General features: G+C 45.9%; 1 protein-coding gene across 3 annotated transcripts in view; it reads right to left on the bottom strand.

Moving 5' to 3' along the window:
* The window catches only part of LOC135524184 (G1/S-specific cyclin-D2), a 208,996-nt gene that overhangs the window by 6,518 nt on the left and 182,884 nt on the right, over nt 1-19,594 (bottom strand). For 2 of the 3 annotated variants that reach the window (XM_064951489.1, XM_064951490.1), the window contains exons 4-6: nt 16,515-16,730; nt 13,000-13,159; nt 4,555-4,703 (exon numbers count right to left, since the gene is read on the bottom strand). In XM_064951489.1, coding sequence (XP_064807561.1) covers nt 4,555-4,703; nt 13,000-13,159; nt 16,515-16,685 — 480 coding nt within the window. In that variant the 5' untranslated portion in view covers nt 16,686-16,730. Of the gene's footprint in view, nt 1-4,554; nt 4,704-12,999; nt 13,160-16,514; nt 16,731-18,113; nt 18,524-19,594 lie in introns of those variants that run through there. The other variant, XM_064951488.1, reaches the window with a different exon arrangement.

The raw sequence follows: 19,594 nt of genomic DNA, 5'->3' as shown, positions 1-19,594 counted from the left end.
GAGCACAAACATGTTGAGGGGGCCTCAGGCGCCTGGCCTGGAGGAAACCCGACCGTCCCCCAGCATCCCCATAATCTGCTCCAGGGGTCCCCAACTTCCCACCAACATGTGCTCCATTAGTTGTAAAAAAAAGTAAAAAAAGCACAAAACATGTTTTGTGTTTTACCGCAAGAATGCAGGCCTTTACTTCTTAAAAGACATTCCCCTCTCTGCTGCTCTTTATAGCTGCAGATTGGACCTAATGCCAAGGCCCACAGGCTTCATTTGAGAACCTTTAATGGCTTCAATGTGTGACTACTGGAAACACCAATATTGTTTTCAGATAGGTTTTTAGGTATCTAGATACTAAGGAAGGCAGCGCTGGAAATACACTGGAAACAAAGTAGGAATTCTGTACCCAATCCTGAGTCCCCATTCCCCCACTGCCACCCCTTAATTCAAGTCCGACACCAACAGGCTCTTGAACAGCTTCTTCCCCAAGCCATAAGACTGCTAAATCACTAACAAAATGGCTAATTGACCCTTGTATTTGATTTTTGCACTGTCTCTATGCCCACTCACAGGGCCCTACACACACACACTGACACGCACGCACGCACACACTGACACACACACACTGACACGCACGCACACACACACACACACACACACACACACACACACACACACACACACACACACACACACACACACACACACACACACACACACACACACACACACACACACACACACACACACACACACACACACACACACACACACACACACTTCGTTTGCCCACACACATACAGAACATGCACACACTCACACACACACACATTTATACTAACGCTACACACATGCCCATCCACTCGCAATCATCATATACACTGCTGCTACTCTGTTTATCTTATACCTGATGCCTAGTCACCTTACCCTTATACAGTACAGTATCGACCTCTACCACTCCAGTATCCCTGCACATGGGGTAGCAGGTAGCCTAGTGGTTAGAGCGTTGGACTATTAACTGAAAGGTTGCAAGATCAAATCCCTGAGCTGACAAGGTAAAAATCTGTTGTTCTGCCCCTGAACAAGGCAGTTAACCCACTGTTCCTAGGCCGTCATTGAAAATAAGAACGTGTTCTTAACTGACTTGCCTAGTTAAATAAAGGTAAAATATATATATTTTTTAATTGTAAATATGGTCCTGGAACTGAGTGACCCTGTATATAGCATTCTTACTTCTCATGTTCTTATTATTTTTTGTTCTACCTTATGTTATTTTTAGTCCTACACTGATATTGTTGACGTTATTGTTGGATTCAGAGCTAAAAAGGCGTTTCACTGTACTTGTGCACGTTAAAACTTGAAACTGAAATGGAACTCCACCCAAAGACAGCCACATCTATAAAGATGATTTTGACAGTCTAATCAAACAGCCATGTGAGGAGGAACCACGCTGCTCGGATTATCCATGGGCATCCACCGTGACGTCACAGCGCCCAAAGGAGGAAGTCGAGCAGACCGGCAAAACCAGAGGGAAAAATGTGTGAAACCGTGGAATTTTTGAACTACTGTACCACACTAGGCAGTGCTACTCTGTGCCGAGACCGAGGCTGAGACAGCATGCTGTGTGTTTAGGAGGCGTGTCATGCCCTACCCTGGAGGGTATGCCCAACCCATGACCCGATGTAGAACCCATGACCCATGACCTCATGTTGAGCAATGTCATGTTTGAGCATCACAAGGTGCTATCCCATTCCCTTTGGCTATAGTTCTAAGAGTGACACCCACATTATAGATACATCATTGTTCAATATACACAAATTCCAGATGAAATTAGAAATAACTGGCTAAGAGAAGATCGCAATGTGAGTCAGGAGGGCTGGATGATGGGCGGAGGGGTGCAGGAAGGGAAGAAAAGGGAGAGAGGGGGTCAGGGATAGAATGAAGGGGCTGTGGAGGACAGGGGTGTGTGTGTGTGTGTGTTTCCTGTGTCCTGGTGAGCTACTCTGAGAGAAAAGATGAATGGGAGAGAGGGAGAGGGGCAGCTTGCCAAGAAAAGCAGACAAAAACGAGGAAACAGTATTCTAGCCCCTCCGTCTCCCCCTTCCTCTCTTCCTGTCTCAGCCTGCTGTGTGCTAGAACAGAGAAGGACCTTCTGCGCGTTGAGCTTCAATGGATGTTTCAGATTAATGGAGCTACAGTATGTCTTCTCTCAAACCACTTTCTATCGTCCTACCTTTCACTGGCAATGCTTCCGGCTTCTTGGATGTTGAGAATCAAAACAGACGTACCAAATGGCAGACGGTAGCACCGTAGATGTCAGCAAAGCAAAAAAAACAGCGACAGAGAATCCCTCAGGTCTTACAGGAAATCCCAACAAATCGAAAACCTCCTAAAAACACAGTTTTCATTCTTCCCCCGTGCCAGCCTCTTGCCCATCATGGCTTGGCGTGAAGTCTCACTAACTGGCTGCTGTGCCCGACTGGCTGCACTCTGTGCCACACCAGGTGTATCTAAGGCTATACACAAATTCCTCTGGGCGGCGGCAGGCGGCGGGAGACGGTGACTTGGCCCCCTCGCATGTCCTCTCTGAAAACCTCCGGCTCTGGACACCACAGATGACAGTGGGGTGCCAAGGGGCGGTGTAGGCATCGGCAGCCAGGCTTTACTTCATATTTTGCCTGGCCATCTCCGTCCCAGCTCCGTGCCATCTCCCCAGCCGGCGCGCCAAACCAAATGTGTGTGCACTTTTCCTACTCCGTTTCGTACCACACTGATGACTGCGTTCAAATCGATCATTGAGGTGGCGGTAGCCATTAGGATCGGAGCATTAAGTGGCGGAGCTTGGAAAACCAACTCCTGTTTTTTGGTATAGCGAGACCATAGACAGAGCAGTGCTAAGTCATTGTCAAGCATCTTCTTTCCAAAAATGCTGTTCTGGCAGACCAGTCTACTGTAGCAGCGTTGTACTAAAGCTCCTCGGACTCGTGGCATACGTTGCATCACAAGGGGCGTCCCTGCTCTGGTGTTTTCTGAATCCATGGCCTGTCTGCATCCAGGAATGTGAGGAGCTGATCATGGAGCCAGCAGTCAACTCCCTTGCCTCAGACCTAACACCCCTGGGTCCCAACACACACACAGAGGGCCTGTGCAGCTTAGGCCAGCTATTTGTTTTTCCTCGGCTACGGAGCAAGACTTCAGCAGAGATGCATTATTGGGCATGAGAGAGAGGGGGTAATCATCGCAAATGAGGCGGGACACCGGCCATGCTTCCCTGGTGTCCCTTTTCACACTTCAACAGCTTTCTCCCCTCCTATCCTCCTCTCCCCACAGCGGGAAAGGCCTTGTGAGGCTCAGAGCCCGTCTCTTGCTCTGTCTGGCGTTAAGTTTAGCCAGAGAGGGCCAACCAGAACAGAGGCCCATGCAGCCTTGGCCTCCCACCTTCATGCCCCTAGGTCTCCTCTTCCCCAAGCCACAGCAGGGTGGACTGGCATTACAGGCCCCCATTCAGGACAGAGCAGGTAGCCCTCAAGTCACTCAGTCCGGCCTCCCAGGAGGAATGCCCACAACACACGATCCAGGAATGTTAGGATGCTACAGACAGACGAGGTTAGCGCCTGACATCAGGGAGTCTGTTTTAAATGACAGCACTTATAACCACCCCAACTCCGCACACCCGCCCTCCCTCACCAACCCCCATCCTGCACACCCTTCCCCCACCCCCGCAGATAACCCAGCTAGCTCCGCCCGCTCCCCTTCTGACGAAAGCCAGGCACAGGAGCCAGCTGAGGCCCAGCCTGGATGTCTGTGTTTGGACTGAGCTGAGCGCCCCTCCACCACCACCCCGCCACAGTGCTGCTCTCCCCCCAGAACCACACATAGGGCGGCCTGGCTCTGCTTCCCCAGTTTGCGTGGATTAACAGCTCTTTTATATCAGGCGTGGGCTGCTGCCTGGGCTGTCAGAAACTAACCTGGATTGAAGGGGAAAACCACAGGATGTCATTTCACTACCTTTGCATAGCAACTCCATGCAGATGTGGCATGTGACCTTTTAGGATGAAGTAGGTGAAACATGAGCTACGTTTCGATTGACAGACCCTGTCAAAGGCTGTCTATCAATCGTAAATCAGTGGTTGAGGTATTTCTGTATGGGCTGGCACAGCGGTCTAAGGCACTGCATCTCAGTGCAAGAGGCATCATAACAGTTCCTGGTTCAAATCCAGGCTGTATTACATCCGGCCATGATTGGGAGCCCCATAGGGCGGTGCACAATTGGCCCAATAAAAAATAAATCATAATTTGCAGGAGATGCTGATTGGCTGAATGGATCAAAGACTTAGTTGTGGTTCAACTTTGACTCACATATTTCAAATTAACTTTACTGTAAGTGCAGGTACTCAGATATACCCAACTGAATAATGCTTCTAAGAAAGAGTCCGTGAATAGACGTCAACCTCTGCTCTTACTCTACTGATCAGGCTGAGAAAATATCCACGAAACAAATTACAAATCATTTGAAAGAGCATTCTCCTAAATCAGATTTGGATAGAAAGACAGGTCACTCACCACTTCAGTGTTGGTGATTTTGGCCAGCAGGTCTGTGAGACTGTCCCCCCACTGTGACTGGTCACCCGAGTCCAACTGGAGGCCACAGATAGCTGCTCCCACACTGCCTGTGGCGATCATGGACGGGGGGTACATTGCGAAGTTGAAGTCTGTTGGAAGACAAAAAAAAACACGCAGATGAGTCATATGCAAATACACACGCATGAAAAAGTTGTACTTTAAGGCTAAATGGCTGTAATGGAGGAAGCATTTGTCCATCTGCTCAAAAACAGTTCTATAGAGGTAAAACCGATTTCAAAAAGGTACCCAGCAGTAAAGCTTTAAAACATGTCCATTTTAGAGGAACATATCCCCAGTTCAAACACATTTACACTGGTTCACACTTCCAGAGATACACACCACACACACACACTACAGGTGAGCCATCAAATGCCACTACATTTAATGAGTGAGACGTGAATAGTTTTCTTCAAGGGACACAATAGGGGTACAGACAGTACGCTCCCCCTAGAGACAATCTGATTGGCTAATCTGGCGGTCATAAATAATCCACTTTAGCTCTGGCTCCCACTAATGACCAGGGCCCTGTGTAATGAGGGTTGTAAAAAATAGCTGAAAGGCAAAACCCCAAACCCCCCTGCTCCTCCACCCATCTGCCCCAATCACCTTCCCTGGTCTGGCACCTTTTCTTCCAGCTCCTGAGTAAACCGTGCGCTGGCTGAAAAAAAGCCCCATAGCGCTTAGAAAGGGCGGGATAAAGATCCACAGTCCCTCTGCCAATGCTCACTGCTGTAGGTCCTTTTTCCACGTGTGGTCACAGGCGTGCGTCTCAAAGACCAAGAACCTTGTTAGCTCCCCTCACTGTCATTCATAATGCAAATAAGACAGCTTCGAGAACGGGCCAGGAGACCAGGAAGGGAGAGAAAAAAAATCCTTCTACTCCTTTAAGCCTGTCACCCCCCCCCCCAAGTTTCAATTTCTTCCCTCCATCACTCCACTGTCTATCTCTCTGCTCCTGTATTTTTGTCCCTTCTTTCCAGAAACAAGCTGGTTGAGGTGACATACATGCCCAGCTCCTTGTTACTACAACAGCCAGTGACCTGTGTTATCGGAGCTCCTATTTATTTGCATATTGATTGAGTGCAGCCAGCAGCAGGCCTGAGAGAGGAAAGGCAGGAGAGTGTGTGGCTCCATTGTCTGAAATCATCACCTCATCTCACCCAATTGAGAGACCAGGCAACAGACCCTCTCCACTGATACCAATTCTATCCGACGGCTGTACAAAGAGTAGTGGGGAAGGGGGGAGTAGGGACAAGTGGGAGAGTAGGGGACAAGGAGGGAGGAGCGGGTGTGTGTGTGTGTGTGTGTGTGTATGTGGGGGGAGGGGACAACGCTCTGCTGCACATTGCTCTCTAGTCCGTGTCCGGACCCTTTTGAGTTTTTGGTAGAAGAAAAATGTAGCCCTCCCACCTCCCCACACAGCTATTGCACTGTAGCCGGACCACCTATGGGCTTGAGGAGTGAACAGGGCCATAGAGAAACAGCCGGCACATTTACATATTGCCATACTCCACGGCAGAAGCAAACTGTGTGTGTGGCGCTGAAGGGGAGTGCTTCCTTTTCTCTTTATTCTCTCTCCAACTCAAAGAGGTAGGTCCTTTGATAGCAGCCTTTTAAACGTGCGGAGCCAGGCGCTTTCTCATGTTGTGGCTCAGTGTTGACAAATAAATGAACTTATTATACACCCCTGGGTTAGCTGCTGGGCCACTGCCACGGGCCGATTTATTAAAGACAACCTCCAGCCAACAGGAACGAGGGCAGAGAACCCAGAGCTTTACATCACGACTTTAACAGCAGAGCTTTCTATAGTGAAAAAAGGGACAAAGGCATACATGGACCCATTGTAAGCCTATATGTGCGCACGCTCATGAACACACAAAATAAGCAAGGGGCCTAAGTGGAGCAGTGGGCAGCAAGCAGATTTTTGGCCCCCAGAGGACAAGACAGGTCTGTTGCAGAACAAGGGGCATACGCGTGCAGCCGACGGAGCCTGTCACTCTGGGGCTGGTGGGTCAGTGGTGACTGCTGCGTGTAGTGGGGGAAGAATGGCCGTATTTTAGGCTAGCCTCATTGATATTCATGCAGAAGATAAACAGTGTATGTAGCCTGAGTGGGGACGCCTGCGACGGAAAGCTCCCTGCGAGCAGCGGCTGGCTGGCCCGGCCTTCAGATCTCTCACCCCCGTTCAATGGCTCATTCTCCTCCCCCCTCCACAGCATCCATCCCTAGGCCTCCTCTCCTGTCCACTCTGCTCACCCAGCCTGCCTGCCTGGCCTGCCATGCTCACCAGGGCCAACTCCTGGGTGGGTGAGATGCACTGTTTACACATTTAAACTTGAGTAAGAGCCAAAAGGTTTTAAAGTATTATTAAAGTGTATTATTATTAAAGTGTATTATTATTTTCCTTACTAGGTACATTTTGAGGACCTGGGCCCTATTGATTCATTAAGGTCATAGACAAACATCATTTTGGCCTGGCATTATGCTGTTTCTCACCACTAATGGAGAGGGCCAGGTAGTCAACACAACGTTCACAGACGTTTAGTTAGACTGTAAACTAGCATGGGTTAGAGAGATGAGGCACTACAGGCTTCACAACTGTGAACTTTGACTTGTATTGCAGTATGCTTACTGTAGCATAGAAAGAGAAAGTTCCTTTCCTATGAAATATTAATCTGCCACTCTTATCTCCGCAGGTTTCATAACGTTGCCTATTCCATAATAGCAGATCGACTCCAACTGAAAAAAAGAAACCCTGAAAGACGAAAGGAGTTTTGGGTCACCACAGCACAGCCCCAAAGGCACAGTGATTTGCCAGAAACAAAAACAGGAATCCTCCTTAACGGTTGGATCCTGTAACAACTTGCTTCAGTGTTGCACCACCGCGACCCAGAGACTTGAGCAACAGCACTCTGGCTTAGCGTGGGAGGACGCAGACCCCTCCGATCTGGAAGAATATGAATTGGCAGCTTTTGTTTGGAGCCCAGTTAGAATCCCTCTTCCCTGGCTTTCTGTTCTTGTGTTTTGTTTCTAGACAGGATTCAACCGATAAGATTGGATAAACAGCTGACCCGAGGCATCTTTACCCAGAAACCCCAGCTGTGCTCAGGGAGATTTCTCATGTCATGAGAACAACATTCAGGTCAAACTCAAAACCCACCAGCCACTAACATTTACTTTACTTCCAAACCTCAGATGTTATTCCTCGTGGATAATGTCCGCCCCCTTAGAAAAAAACTCCTAACATACACCTTAGCCAAGTACATCTAAACTCAGTTTTCACAATTCCTGACATTTAATCCTAGTACAAATCCCCCTCTTAGGTCAGTTAGGATCACCACTTTATTTTAATAATGTGAAATGTCAGAAAAATAGTAGAGAGAATGATTTAATTCAGCTTTTATTTCTTTCATCACATTCCCAGTGGGTCAGACGTTTACATACACTCAATTAGTATTTGGTAGCATTGCCTTTAAATTGTTTAACTTGGGTCAAACGTTTTGGGTAGCCTTCCACAAGCTTCGCACAATAAGTTGGGTGAATTTTGGCCCATTCCTCCTGACAGAGCTGGTGTAACTGAGTCAGGTTTGTAGGCCTCCTCGCTCGCACACGCTTTTTCAGTTCTGCCCACAAATATTCTATAGGATTGAGGTCAGGGCTTTGTGATGGCCACTCCAATACCTTGACTTTGTTGTCCTTAAGCCATTTTGCCACAACTTTGGAAGTATGCTGGGGTCATTGTACATTTGACCCATTTGGAACCAAGCTTTAACTTCCTGGCTGATGTCTTGAGATGTTGCTTCAATATATCCACATACTTTTACATCCTCATGATGCCATCTATTTTGTGAAGTGCATCAGTCCCTCATGCAGCAAAGCACCCCCACAACATGATGCTGCCACCCCCGTGCTTCACGGTTGGGATGGTGTTCTTCGGCTTGCAAGCCTCCCCCTTATTCCTCCAAACATAATGATGGTCATTATGGCCAAACAGTTCAATTTTTGTTTCATCAGACCAGAGGACATTTCTCCAAAAAGTACGATCTTTGTCCCCATGTGCAATTTCAAATTGTAGTCTGGCTTTTTTATGGCTGTTTTGGAGCAGTGGCTTCTTCCTTGCTGAGCGGCCTTTCAGGTTATGTCGATATAGAACTGGTTTTACTGTGGATATAGATACGTTTGTCCCTGTTTCCTCCAGCATCTTCACATGGTCCTTTGCTGTTGTTCTGGGATTGATTTGCACTTTTCACACCAAAGTATGTTCATCTCTAGGAGACAGAACGCGTCTCCTTCCTGAGTGGTATGCGTGGTCCCATGGTGTTTATACTTGCGCACTATTACTTGTACAGATGAATGTGGTACCTTCAGGTGTTTGGAAATTGCTCCCAAGGATGAAACAGACTTCTGAAGGTCTACAGTTTTTTTCCTGATGTCTTGGCTGATTTCTTTTGATTTTCCCATGATGTCATGCAAAGAGGCACTGAGTTTGAAGGTAGGCCAATTGACTCAAATGATGTCAATTAGCCTATCAGAAGCTTCTAAAGCCATGGCATCATTTTCTGGAATTTTCCAAGCTGTTTAAAGGCACAGTAAAATTTGTGTATGTAGACTTCTGACCCACTGGAATTATGATACAGTGAATTATAAGTGAAATAATATGTCTGTAAACAATTATTGGAAAAATTACTTGTGTCATGCACAAAGTAGATGTCCTAGCCGACTATAGTTTGTTAACAAGAAATTTGTGGAGTGGTTGAAAAAAAAGTTTTAATGACTCCAACCTAAGTGTATGTAAACTTCTGACTTCAACTGTACAAGTACAACTTCCGACTACACCCGACACAGCCAGAAGAGGACTGGTCCCCCCTCAGAGCCTGGTTCCTCTATCTAGGTTTCTTCCTAAGTTTTGGCCTTTCTAGGGAGTGTTTCCTAGCCACCGTGCTTCTACACCTGCATTGCTTGCTGTTTGGGGTTTTAGGCCGGGTTTCTGTACAGCACTTTGAGATATCAGCTGATGTACGAAGGGCCATATAAATTCATTTGATTTTATTTGAAGTAGGTAGAGGCTCAAATCAGAGACTTGCTAGGACAAGTGCAACGTCTTCAAATGAATTCCTTGGCCTTGTGGTGGATGTATGGGCGAACTGCTCCCAGTCTTTCAGATAAGGTGTTGATTACCACAGTAAAGTGAGGCTAGCTCAGGACATACCATTCTATGACACACGGTGTATCACATTCCTGTGTGCATACTGTGAGAAAGCTTCCTCCAGTCCTCCATTGATGCTGAAGACATCAATGGAGTTGGAGCGGACGGAGGCGGAGACGGAGAGAGGATCGTTGGATGGAGGAGAAGGAGGAGGGCAATTTATTGGATGCTCTGACTAATCAAATCTGAAGCTTTTTCAGTTAACAAACACTGGTAATAAAGATGAAGGACCTCTGCCATGCAGTCCAGTAGAGTCTGAATCGTATCTCACTAGAGAAGCTATGGGACTCTCCAACTCTCCATCCAACAGGCATTCAGGAAGAAAATGAGAGGGCATATTTGAGATACCTAACGACTGACTCTCCCTACCTACAGCAGGAAACCTAATTACACGGTATTCTACACTCTAATCAAGTGCTTGGGGAGCCCAAGAGTGTCCAAACAGGCTAACTGACAACCTGATGGGGTCTAACAGATCCATTGTGTTACTCCATCTTGCCTATTAACCCGGGTGGACTCCAGGGCTTCGTGACACACTAGTTTAGGTCACTGTCACACTAACTGCTGTCGAAGGCACATCTCCTTGCATGTTGCAGCAGGTCTCTTCGATCATGTTTGACCACACGGCGCGGTATCTCTCAGGATGACTCCAGTAGAGTAGGATAGATCTGATTATCATCAGACATGTTCAGGCCTATCTGTTTCGTTCCCCAACCCCGTCTTTAAGTCTATTGAAAGAGAATGGGACAAGAGACCAGGGGGAGGGGGGGGGGGCAAGCAGTGCTTGGTGTCTCTGTGGAAGAAGGAGGCCATAATCTCCCTTAATGAGCTTGTTTCTCCACCATTATCCTGTAGGCTGCCCTGGGGAGAAGCTGGTGTTTCCTATGGAGTGCCCCCGCTGTGCTGACCCTTACATGCTTCTGCATATGAAATGTAGGGCTGGATCTTTGTCTCCTTTCTCCTGGGCTCTAGCAGAGCCCTAGACTATTTGCATAGTGCTGAATGGAACCTCCCGCGTTATTAATTAATACTGAAACGGCCTGCGCCGCCTGGCCCGCCGTCGCCATCTGACCAGATCCCCACCGAGTGCCTCGAACGGAACTTTTCCATCAAAAGAGAGGAACCATTAAAATGAGAGGCGTTTTTGTCTCCCCACCTCTCCTCTCTCTTTCTCTCACTCCCTTGAAAACAGAAGGCTTGGTTTATGCAAGTTTCCCAAGAAGAGGGGGTGGAGGTGGGGGTGAGTTCAATCTCTTCTATGCATGAAATACTGAGGCCCCAGGTGATCCTTTGTCAACTCTCTTGCAAATAGCAAAGCCTTAGAAACCTCCTCTTCCAGCGTCACCTTCTCAGCATGTTTGGAGGGGGATTCTCTGGGAGGATTCTCACCAGATAGTTGAGTTGATTTATGGCTGGGAACGTTGCACAAAATGGGTTTTGAATTCCCAGAGATCTTCGGATGCAACAAATTGTTCAACTCACTCTTTGCCTGGATACAGATCTGAGAGTATTCAGACAAAATGGCTTGCTGCTAATCCCAGTTATCTGCAGCAAGGCTCCCTTCTACAAGACGTCGGGAAGACATCTTCCTCCACGAGACTCGTATGTGTATATCCACTGCCTCATTGAAGCAATTAAGGACAAAGTGCACTGGGAGCCTTGCACAATGTTGCTTTGGGAATAGGTCCGATCACTGACACAGTCGTTCCTCACAGTAATCTCTCCATTGGCACAGAAGAGAAAGAAGGAGAAAATGAGAAAGAGAGAGAGGTAGGAAGAGAGAGAGGGAGAGAAAGAGAGCGAGAGAAAGTGAGAGAGAGAAATGGAGAACAAGAGAGAGGCAGGAAAAGAGAGTGAAAGAGAGAGTGAGAGAGTAGAGTGAGAGAGAGTATAGTGAGAGATGGAAAATTCCATGTCTTCAATGGGACTCTGGCCAGTTCCCATGGAGACCATCAATGTGCTCTCCGTCTTTCACAACATACACTATCAATTGCACAATCAGAAAAGGGATTCCACATCAAAAGTGGCAATGTTTAGAGACCTGTCACCCTAGCTCCCTTCCATCCATCCATACACACACTCCTCTAAAACCACATGGATCTCACCCATAAAGGAGTGTAGGGAGCATTCCTGTGGGGCCAGAGGTGGAACACTGGGGTGGAGTCCGGGGGGGCCTGGGAGGGAGAGGGAAGCCTTGCTGCAGCTCTGGATCCCATTACCCCCCATACTGCTGGGGTGTGTGCTGGGAGAACCTGCCCCACAAACACTCCCTGAACATGGGAAAGTCATCATGCCCCCAAGCAGTAGGGAGGCGTGAGAAGATGGGGAGACGAAGAGAGCGATGACGACATGACGTGCCTCACTATCCGGCACTGCAGGAACAATATACTCCTCCTCTTTCTCTTTTTTTTTGCTCTCGCCACACTCCTCCTCTCCAATTCTTCAGATCATACCTTCTGTCACTCCCACGGCTCGATGTTTGATCTTAAAGAAACAATCCAACCTGGAGAGCAGAGGAGACAATGTCCAGGCCCCACCCCCGTCAAATCGTCCCTTGGACGCGGAGCACACGGGAACACGCACATGTCCCTTAAACCAGGCCCCTGCCCTTTGAAGTGTCACTCCATGCTCTATTAGCCACTGATATGCCTCGAGAACATGACCGTACCAGACGCCACAGCCGGGAGAGAGAAACATGACGGACGCGGACATGAGACTCTCACAGGTACACGTCCTCCATGACACATGCTTTTCTCAGCCGCACACATTTACACAAGGAGGTAATACATCTCACTTAAGTTATAAGGCGTGACGACACTGCATGACGGGGCCCACAAAGCAACCTGAATGGGGCTCCTCCAGTCATTGTTGATTAGAATGGGATTTCGATTTTGCGTCGAGAGAATGGGAGACGAGGATATTTTGCAACAGCTGCAACTATGTTGACGCAAGACATCAGCACCTAATTGACTTGGCAGCACATCCATTATCACTCTGACTTGCAAAACGTGGCTCGGGAGCCCAAAAAATAAACGCAAGACAAAAGTGATATCAGATGGCAACCCACATCCCCATTGGCTCATCTGTTGAGAACATAAATGTTTCGATTCAAATGCTATCATTGTCCCCCAGAGAGACTTTAGTAACAATACAGAATGCAACATTGTTTCCTGTCGTACCTGTAGCACAGAGGGCAATGAAGGTCTGCACGTGTTTGCGTATCAGCACTAACTTCTCCTCGGGCAATGGCAGCTTCCTCACAATGTGCTCTATGAAGTCATTTGGAGTGACAGCCGCCAGGTTCCACTTCAACTTCCCCAGCACCACCAGCTCCCACTCCTAAAACAGAAAGTGAGAGAGAGGAGAGACTGTGTTAGGATGAGAGAGGCTATTAGGCTAAACATTCTGTATATACACGGCACCACCCTGGCTGACACCGAGCCAGGCCCGAGGAGGCTGTACTGTATGTGGCAGGCTGTCTCTTTGCCTGTGTGAGCCCCTAGCCTTGCCCTAGCCTTGCCCTATGCTGGCCTACCCAGCATAGAAGGTGGAGTGGTTGAGAAGAGAAAGATCATTATTATATTACTCTCCCTGGCTAGGAAAAAGAGCAAAGCAGGCTGGCTGAGGCAACAGCAGCTCTGACACCCGAACGCAGGTGACCTCACAACATTCGTCTAGTAGTTTGGCATCTGGGACTTTCCTCAGGAGAGACCTGTGAGTTCTGGGGATTGGATGGGGGTGGAGGGGGACTCTGAGACTAGCTCTTACTAACATGCTCAAGCCAACAGAGACAATGAATGGGTTCCTAGCTATATGGCTGACCTTTTGGTCAACTGTCTATGCAGAATGAATGACACAGTATCAATTTTACATGTACAAATGCATGACAAAATGCACAGCAAATAGGTTAGCACAGGATAGCATGGTTTTACCTTCGTCATTAGCTGCTGGGAGCCATTCCATTTTCCACAGTTATGGCCTGCTTTGCTACTTTGGGCACCTAACAATTCATTCCACCCCATCTATATGAACATTGATACTGGCTCTGTATTCGATAATGTTAAACAAACGCCAAACAGAGCTAATTTACAATGATTTATAGCTCACCAGGAACACAGACAAAACAACTCTATACCTAATGTTGGACATTAACAGCATAAAAGTACATGCTTCAAATAAAACAAATGCAACACTATAAGTGACAGATTCACCAGCCCTAATTAACTTTGACTTTCAACTGTGAGCTGTAGCCTCAACTGCCCTTTCCCAATGTCTATCAGTAATAGCCAATGACATTTAGGCCGAGCTTAATTTACATGGGGGTGGGTTATGTTTAAGTTGTACGGTTGCCCTCGCTTTCTTAGAGAAGAAAGGGTGAGTAACGGAAGGAGCTGGTGACTAATTTGGGGGGAATTGTGTGGTTCGGACTGTCCTTGTGACTAGTAGCTAGTGATTTTCCCCCTCAGAGAGCCACATGGTTCTTAGTCATGAGATGACGCCGGTCCAATGTGGCAGCCATTAACTGCTCTCAGAGCTCCATGACACGGTAACTCTGGACCGATGACTAAATTCGATTCCCAATCTCAGGTGAACTGTATCTCTCCTCTCTTCTGAAAGGGGACCACACACTGGATGGCGCAAGCGGCACTTAACATCCAGATGATACTTCCCTATGATATCCCCACTTCAGTTTCACAGGGTGTTGCATTTCCCTCTCAACTTACATAGAACGGTTGCAAACTGCTAAGGTTCAGTGTGTCACTTCTTAACAATACCACAGATACCGCTGTGAAAGAGGCCATTGACAAATTTGATTCTGCGGTTAGAATTCAAGGACTCAATTAGGAATTGTATAGATAGATGGCCCTGACTACGACCTAACTCTTGTCCGCACTCCGCAGTGCGGAGTGTCGCCCTCTCTCTCTCCCAGACAGAGAGAGACAGGCAGAGAGACAGAGACAGACAGAGCGACAGAGAGAGAGAGAAAGAGAGAGAGAGATAAAGAGAGAAAGAGAGAGAGCGAGAGAGAGAGAAAGCGAGAGAGAGAGAGAGAGAGAGAGAGAGAGAGAGAGAGAGAAAGAGAGAGGGAAGAAGAGAGGGAGAGCTTTGCAACACACCCTCCATGCAGTGCTTCCGGGTCACACCTTCTGGGTGACATTGTGGTTTCTTTTACAAGAAATTGTTACCAAAGATGGGGCCAAAAAACTATCACATGGGCTGAGCAGCTGATCTCCTGTTTCCTGTGCCTATTTGTGAGCCAAAAGACTGCCTTATAGAGAAGCTGGCTGTGAACACACCCAGGCAGCCCACATGAAACCATCTCAAGGACAAGGTTCACCACTTCTCCTCTCACCCAGGCCTAAACAACATGAGTACGGGTGGATACAGCCCAGCCCGGTTCCCAGCTAAAGGGAGTTCTTCACCTGATGTTAATCCTGCTTCTGTCAGCATGTAATATAATGACAAACAATGACAGATAGTTGCTGAGGTTGTCTCGCCTAGCCAATAAACTGGTCCAGGGCCTGTCATCACAGGGAATGGCTGGCATCTCCAGCCCATACCTACTTAGTAACAAAGAGTTGGGATCAGCAGCACCCCATCTTAATTAACAGTGCCGCTGGCTGCAGGAATCAACTGAGGAGCCAGGCCAGGCCCAGGCAGGCCCTGAGCTCTCAGCCTCCACGGCTGAATCATATGTGACTTATTTCACACCACGAGTGGGATTCACTGTTGTTTATTAAATGATGTTTATAAAACGTTGCAGAGGGAATACTTTTCTGATGTGAAAAACAGACTATTTAAATGTTCACCTCCACCGCTTGGGGATGAACTATCTAACAACTGGTAGGTCTGGTCCACCATGACCCTATGACCTTGCCAAGGGCTCTAACTTTGGGGTACCAAGGACTGCAGAAATAACCATAACCAAGACAAGCAGGATGTGATCACACCAGGTCAAGTGAAACCTTGCTGTGAGCACCCACAGCCAAGTCATCCAACTAACAAATCTCATGCCAAATTGTAATGTCAAAAGTATTGTATGCATGTAATAAACATCTTTATTCTGCCACATTGGAAAAGGTGCTTTTTGAAGCAGGATCTACAAAAAAACAGTAACAGTGTCCATTCTGTGAGGACAAACCTTGAGTGAAACAAACTTTTGAGGTTAACGACAAAACTGTGTTTGCCAGGACCATCAAAATGTGAGACTTCCTCTCTGTATACTACAGCCTCTGAAGATCACTGGCTTGATCCAAAACTTGGCTTCAATTCAACACTGACCTCGACCTACTGCAAATACTTGCCACTAGATGGCGATGGAGACCACTGTACAAAAACCGACTGTACAGTCCAATATTACAGAGCTCTTGGGGGACACACTCTGGGTCCTACAGTGATGGGGCCAAAAATGGTCATATAAACAATTGATTTACATGGAATCTAGGTTTGCTGATAAATCTAGGATTGCTGATGATCTCCATGAATCTCCATGCATGTAAATAGGGCCAACTTAGTTTTTACAAGAAAAGAATATGAATAAATATAAAAAAATATAGGTGGCTTTTGAGATATGGCTCATAGCATAAGCATTGATTACATTAACAATTAGCTATGAGTTTTATAGAAATTTTAACAAATGTCATAATAACAATCTGAAATGGAATCATTTTGTTGGCAGAAACCAACTGCTTACCAGCAACTCCTGTGGTCTGATGGAGTTATCTGTGTAGATGCAGAGTTTCTCCGCAGTTAATGGACGAGTTTCTTTCAGTTTGGATGCAAGGAACATGCAAACTGCTCCAAGAAGTTGCAGATTACACTTTCTGGTTGGAACCACGGCTAAAAATCTGTCCAAGTAGTTCATTGCCAAGGGAAAAACCTCTTCCTCACACTTCTGTTCTTCACAAACCTAGAGAGAGAGGCGACAATGTGACAATGGGCAGCATTTGGCATCATCAAATTCCAGTTATTAAAATTTCAATTGTTCAATTCATGTGAAACATAAAAATCATAACGAAATGATGGAAATAATGTAATAGCCAGATATGCATATCCATTCTTTGATACGCTTTGGGACTTGGCCAAGAATTGAGCCCAGCCCAGAGTTGTTTGTTGCGACATCATCAATACATTCTAAATGGATTATTTTCTATGTTTGAAAAAGGTCTCCGGCATAGGCTGTCAATGCACACGACTTCCTTCAGTTCATTCAGTAAGAAATGAATACAAGTCACAATCACCCCAGCCAAAAAACACCCAGGCACCACAGTAGCCTATACGGAAACTCTTTTTTTTCCTTCGTCATATTTTCATAAAATATTTAAAAATATTAATAAATTGTCTACATCTATCGTTTTCACATCATAATGAACACCAATGTCTTTCACATCAGACCCGACAATTGATAAACATGACATTTGAAGTTCAATGCGAAATAATTGTCAAATTGAAAACGAAGAAGCATGCGGTTGCTCTCGAGTGCGTCACCGCCAGGTCGAAATATTTTTTCCTAAATTAATATAAAATCTTTAATGAATCCTAGTTAAATAACTCTTACATGAAAATAAAGCTCAGACGGTCGGGTTTCTTTTCAGACCATTCCCAACTGATTATGTCAAACAAAGTGTAAAAAATCTAACTTAATTCCTGGGTGACGGACTTCAATGCGGAGACCAGAGGAACAAATAGGCCCGCGCCCCTTCCGCGATCCGATATTTAAAAAATAAATAGAAAATGTTTGCTACATATTTCAGCATATTTTCAATTATGACTATGTAGATTAGACACTGCTCTTTCACTCTGGACACGTTTCAACTGCTGTTATGGCGTTTATGACACTGTAAAATCGTCAGAAAAACGGCAACAGTTCCAATAGAAACCAATATGGCGTTAGAATATAGGCTAGAATAGGGCAAGGATTAACTGCATACGTGTGCATGGAAATATTTTGGCAATCTAGAACATAACAAAATAACCCAGGGCACATTTCATAGATCAGACATATGCAAAGAACAACTTTATCTGGTGATATACACCACTGTAACCACATGCCTATATATCTCTATCAAAATCGCCAGTGACTTGGTTCAAATATGCTACAGATAATAAAATCATATAAATACGAGTAGTTGATTATATACTATCACGATTGTCTATATGGCAATGTGATATGCAACCCTCTTTCTCATACCATGCAAACCTGACAAAATGACAGTGAAAAGTCCGATGTTAGTGTTTTGAGATGAGTCGTAGGCACGGAAATAGCCTAGAGTTGAAGTGTTTCGGTACAAACCTCCAGCATCCAAGTCGCAACCATCCTCCTCATAAATGGCTGAATATCTTTCTGAACGCACTTGAAATAAGAACATTGTGGAAGAAAACGTTCTTCAATGGTCAACAGGCTTTGTAATACCCTGTCATCACACAGAAGATTCGGATCAAGACTAGCTCTGACGATGGTGTCCACTTCGAGGCAAAGCAGCTCCATGGTCGTATCAGTTTTGAAAAAGTTGGGTTATTCTTGTGAAAATACTATAGCAATATTACTAGATGCAAATAAACTGGAAAGAAAGTATTTTGGAGGCATAAAGTGAGACTGCAGGGCTCCCAAGAGTTGTCCTGCCTCTCCTTGCGAACTTTTTCCTCTCCCCCACAGTTCACTTCTACTTTCTTCTGGCTGGATACGTTTGAAGCCTGCCTTTACTGACCATGACGCAAGCCGCAAATCTCATTATGTAGAGCAGTTGCCCAGACGCAACATGCTCTCATCAAACATTTGTTACTTTTTTCTCTAGGCTACACTTTTACTTTACAACTATATACTTTATATTTATTTATTTTATCATGATAAAAATCTATATGACCACAAACAAAACCCCACCCCCACCCATGTGTCAAATGTACAAATAGAGACAATTCACTTGGATAAAAGTCTATATTTATATCAATTGATTAATTATACGATTTTCATGTATGCATAAATAAATCCAGCAAGTGCTTGAGTTAAAACTCGTCAGGGGAACAGTTTCTCTGCATTCATAGGGGATGTTGCATGTAGGCTATGCATGTAGGAATAGGAATAGTTCCAATTGTACAACTTTATAAACATGCATTAGGATAATCTTATTTCTCTATTTCAGTTTATTAAAAGCAAAACTACTCCTTGTTCATTTGCTTTCTCTTTTATCTGATGAACTTATAGTCGCCCCCTCCCTCCCTCGCAGACGTACACACGCCCGCGCAGACTCGCCGACAAACACACGCCCGCGCGCGCGCACACACACACACACACACACACACACACACACACACACACACACACACACACACACACACACACACACACACACACACACACACACACACACACATATACCATATACAGTATATTTTATATAGCAGCAGAAGCCGTACGCATGTGGTTGAATGAGATAGCGTTCTAGGAAATGTATTGCAGCATAGAAAAGTTGTTGCGACAAACTTATTTTATAGATAACACCACGATGACAGCCTATGCTCTGTATTGGACAACAGTATGTATTAATATATACATATAATACCTATTTTTGAGGTTGTGATCTTAACACTCATATGCAGAAAGTGATACATATAGGACCCATGTCAGAATTAATTATAGGCAACCATCTTGCCGTGATAGAGATCAGTTAAATATGTCTATGTAATCTTGGAGGAGCACTAAGCAGATCTGATATAGTTTGTCAAAAAAAGCTTAAGCTTGTCTCTAATAATAAACTACCCCTAAAGATGAGTCAA

Source organism: Oncorhynchus masou, chromosome 31 (genome assembly GCF_036934945.1).
Source record: "Oncorhynchus masou masou isolate Uvic2021 chromosome 31, UVic_Omas_1.1, whole genome shotgun sequence".
NCBI lineage: Eukaryota > Metazoa > Chordata > Actinopteri > Salmoniformes > Salmonidae > Oncorhynchus > Oncorhynchus masou.
This window is presented reverse-complemented; position numbering and strand designations above follow the sequence as displayed.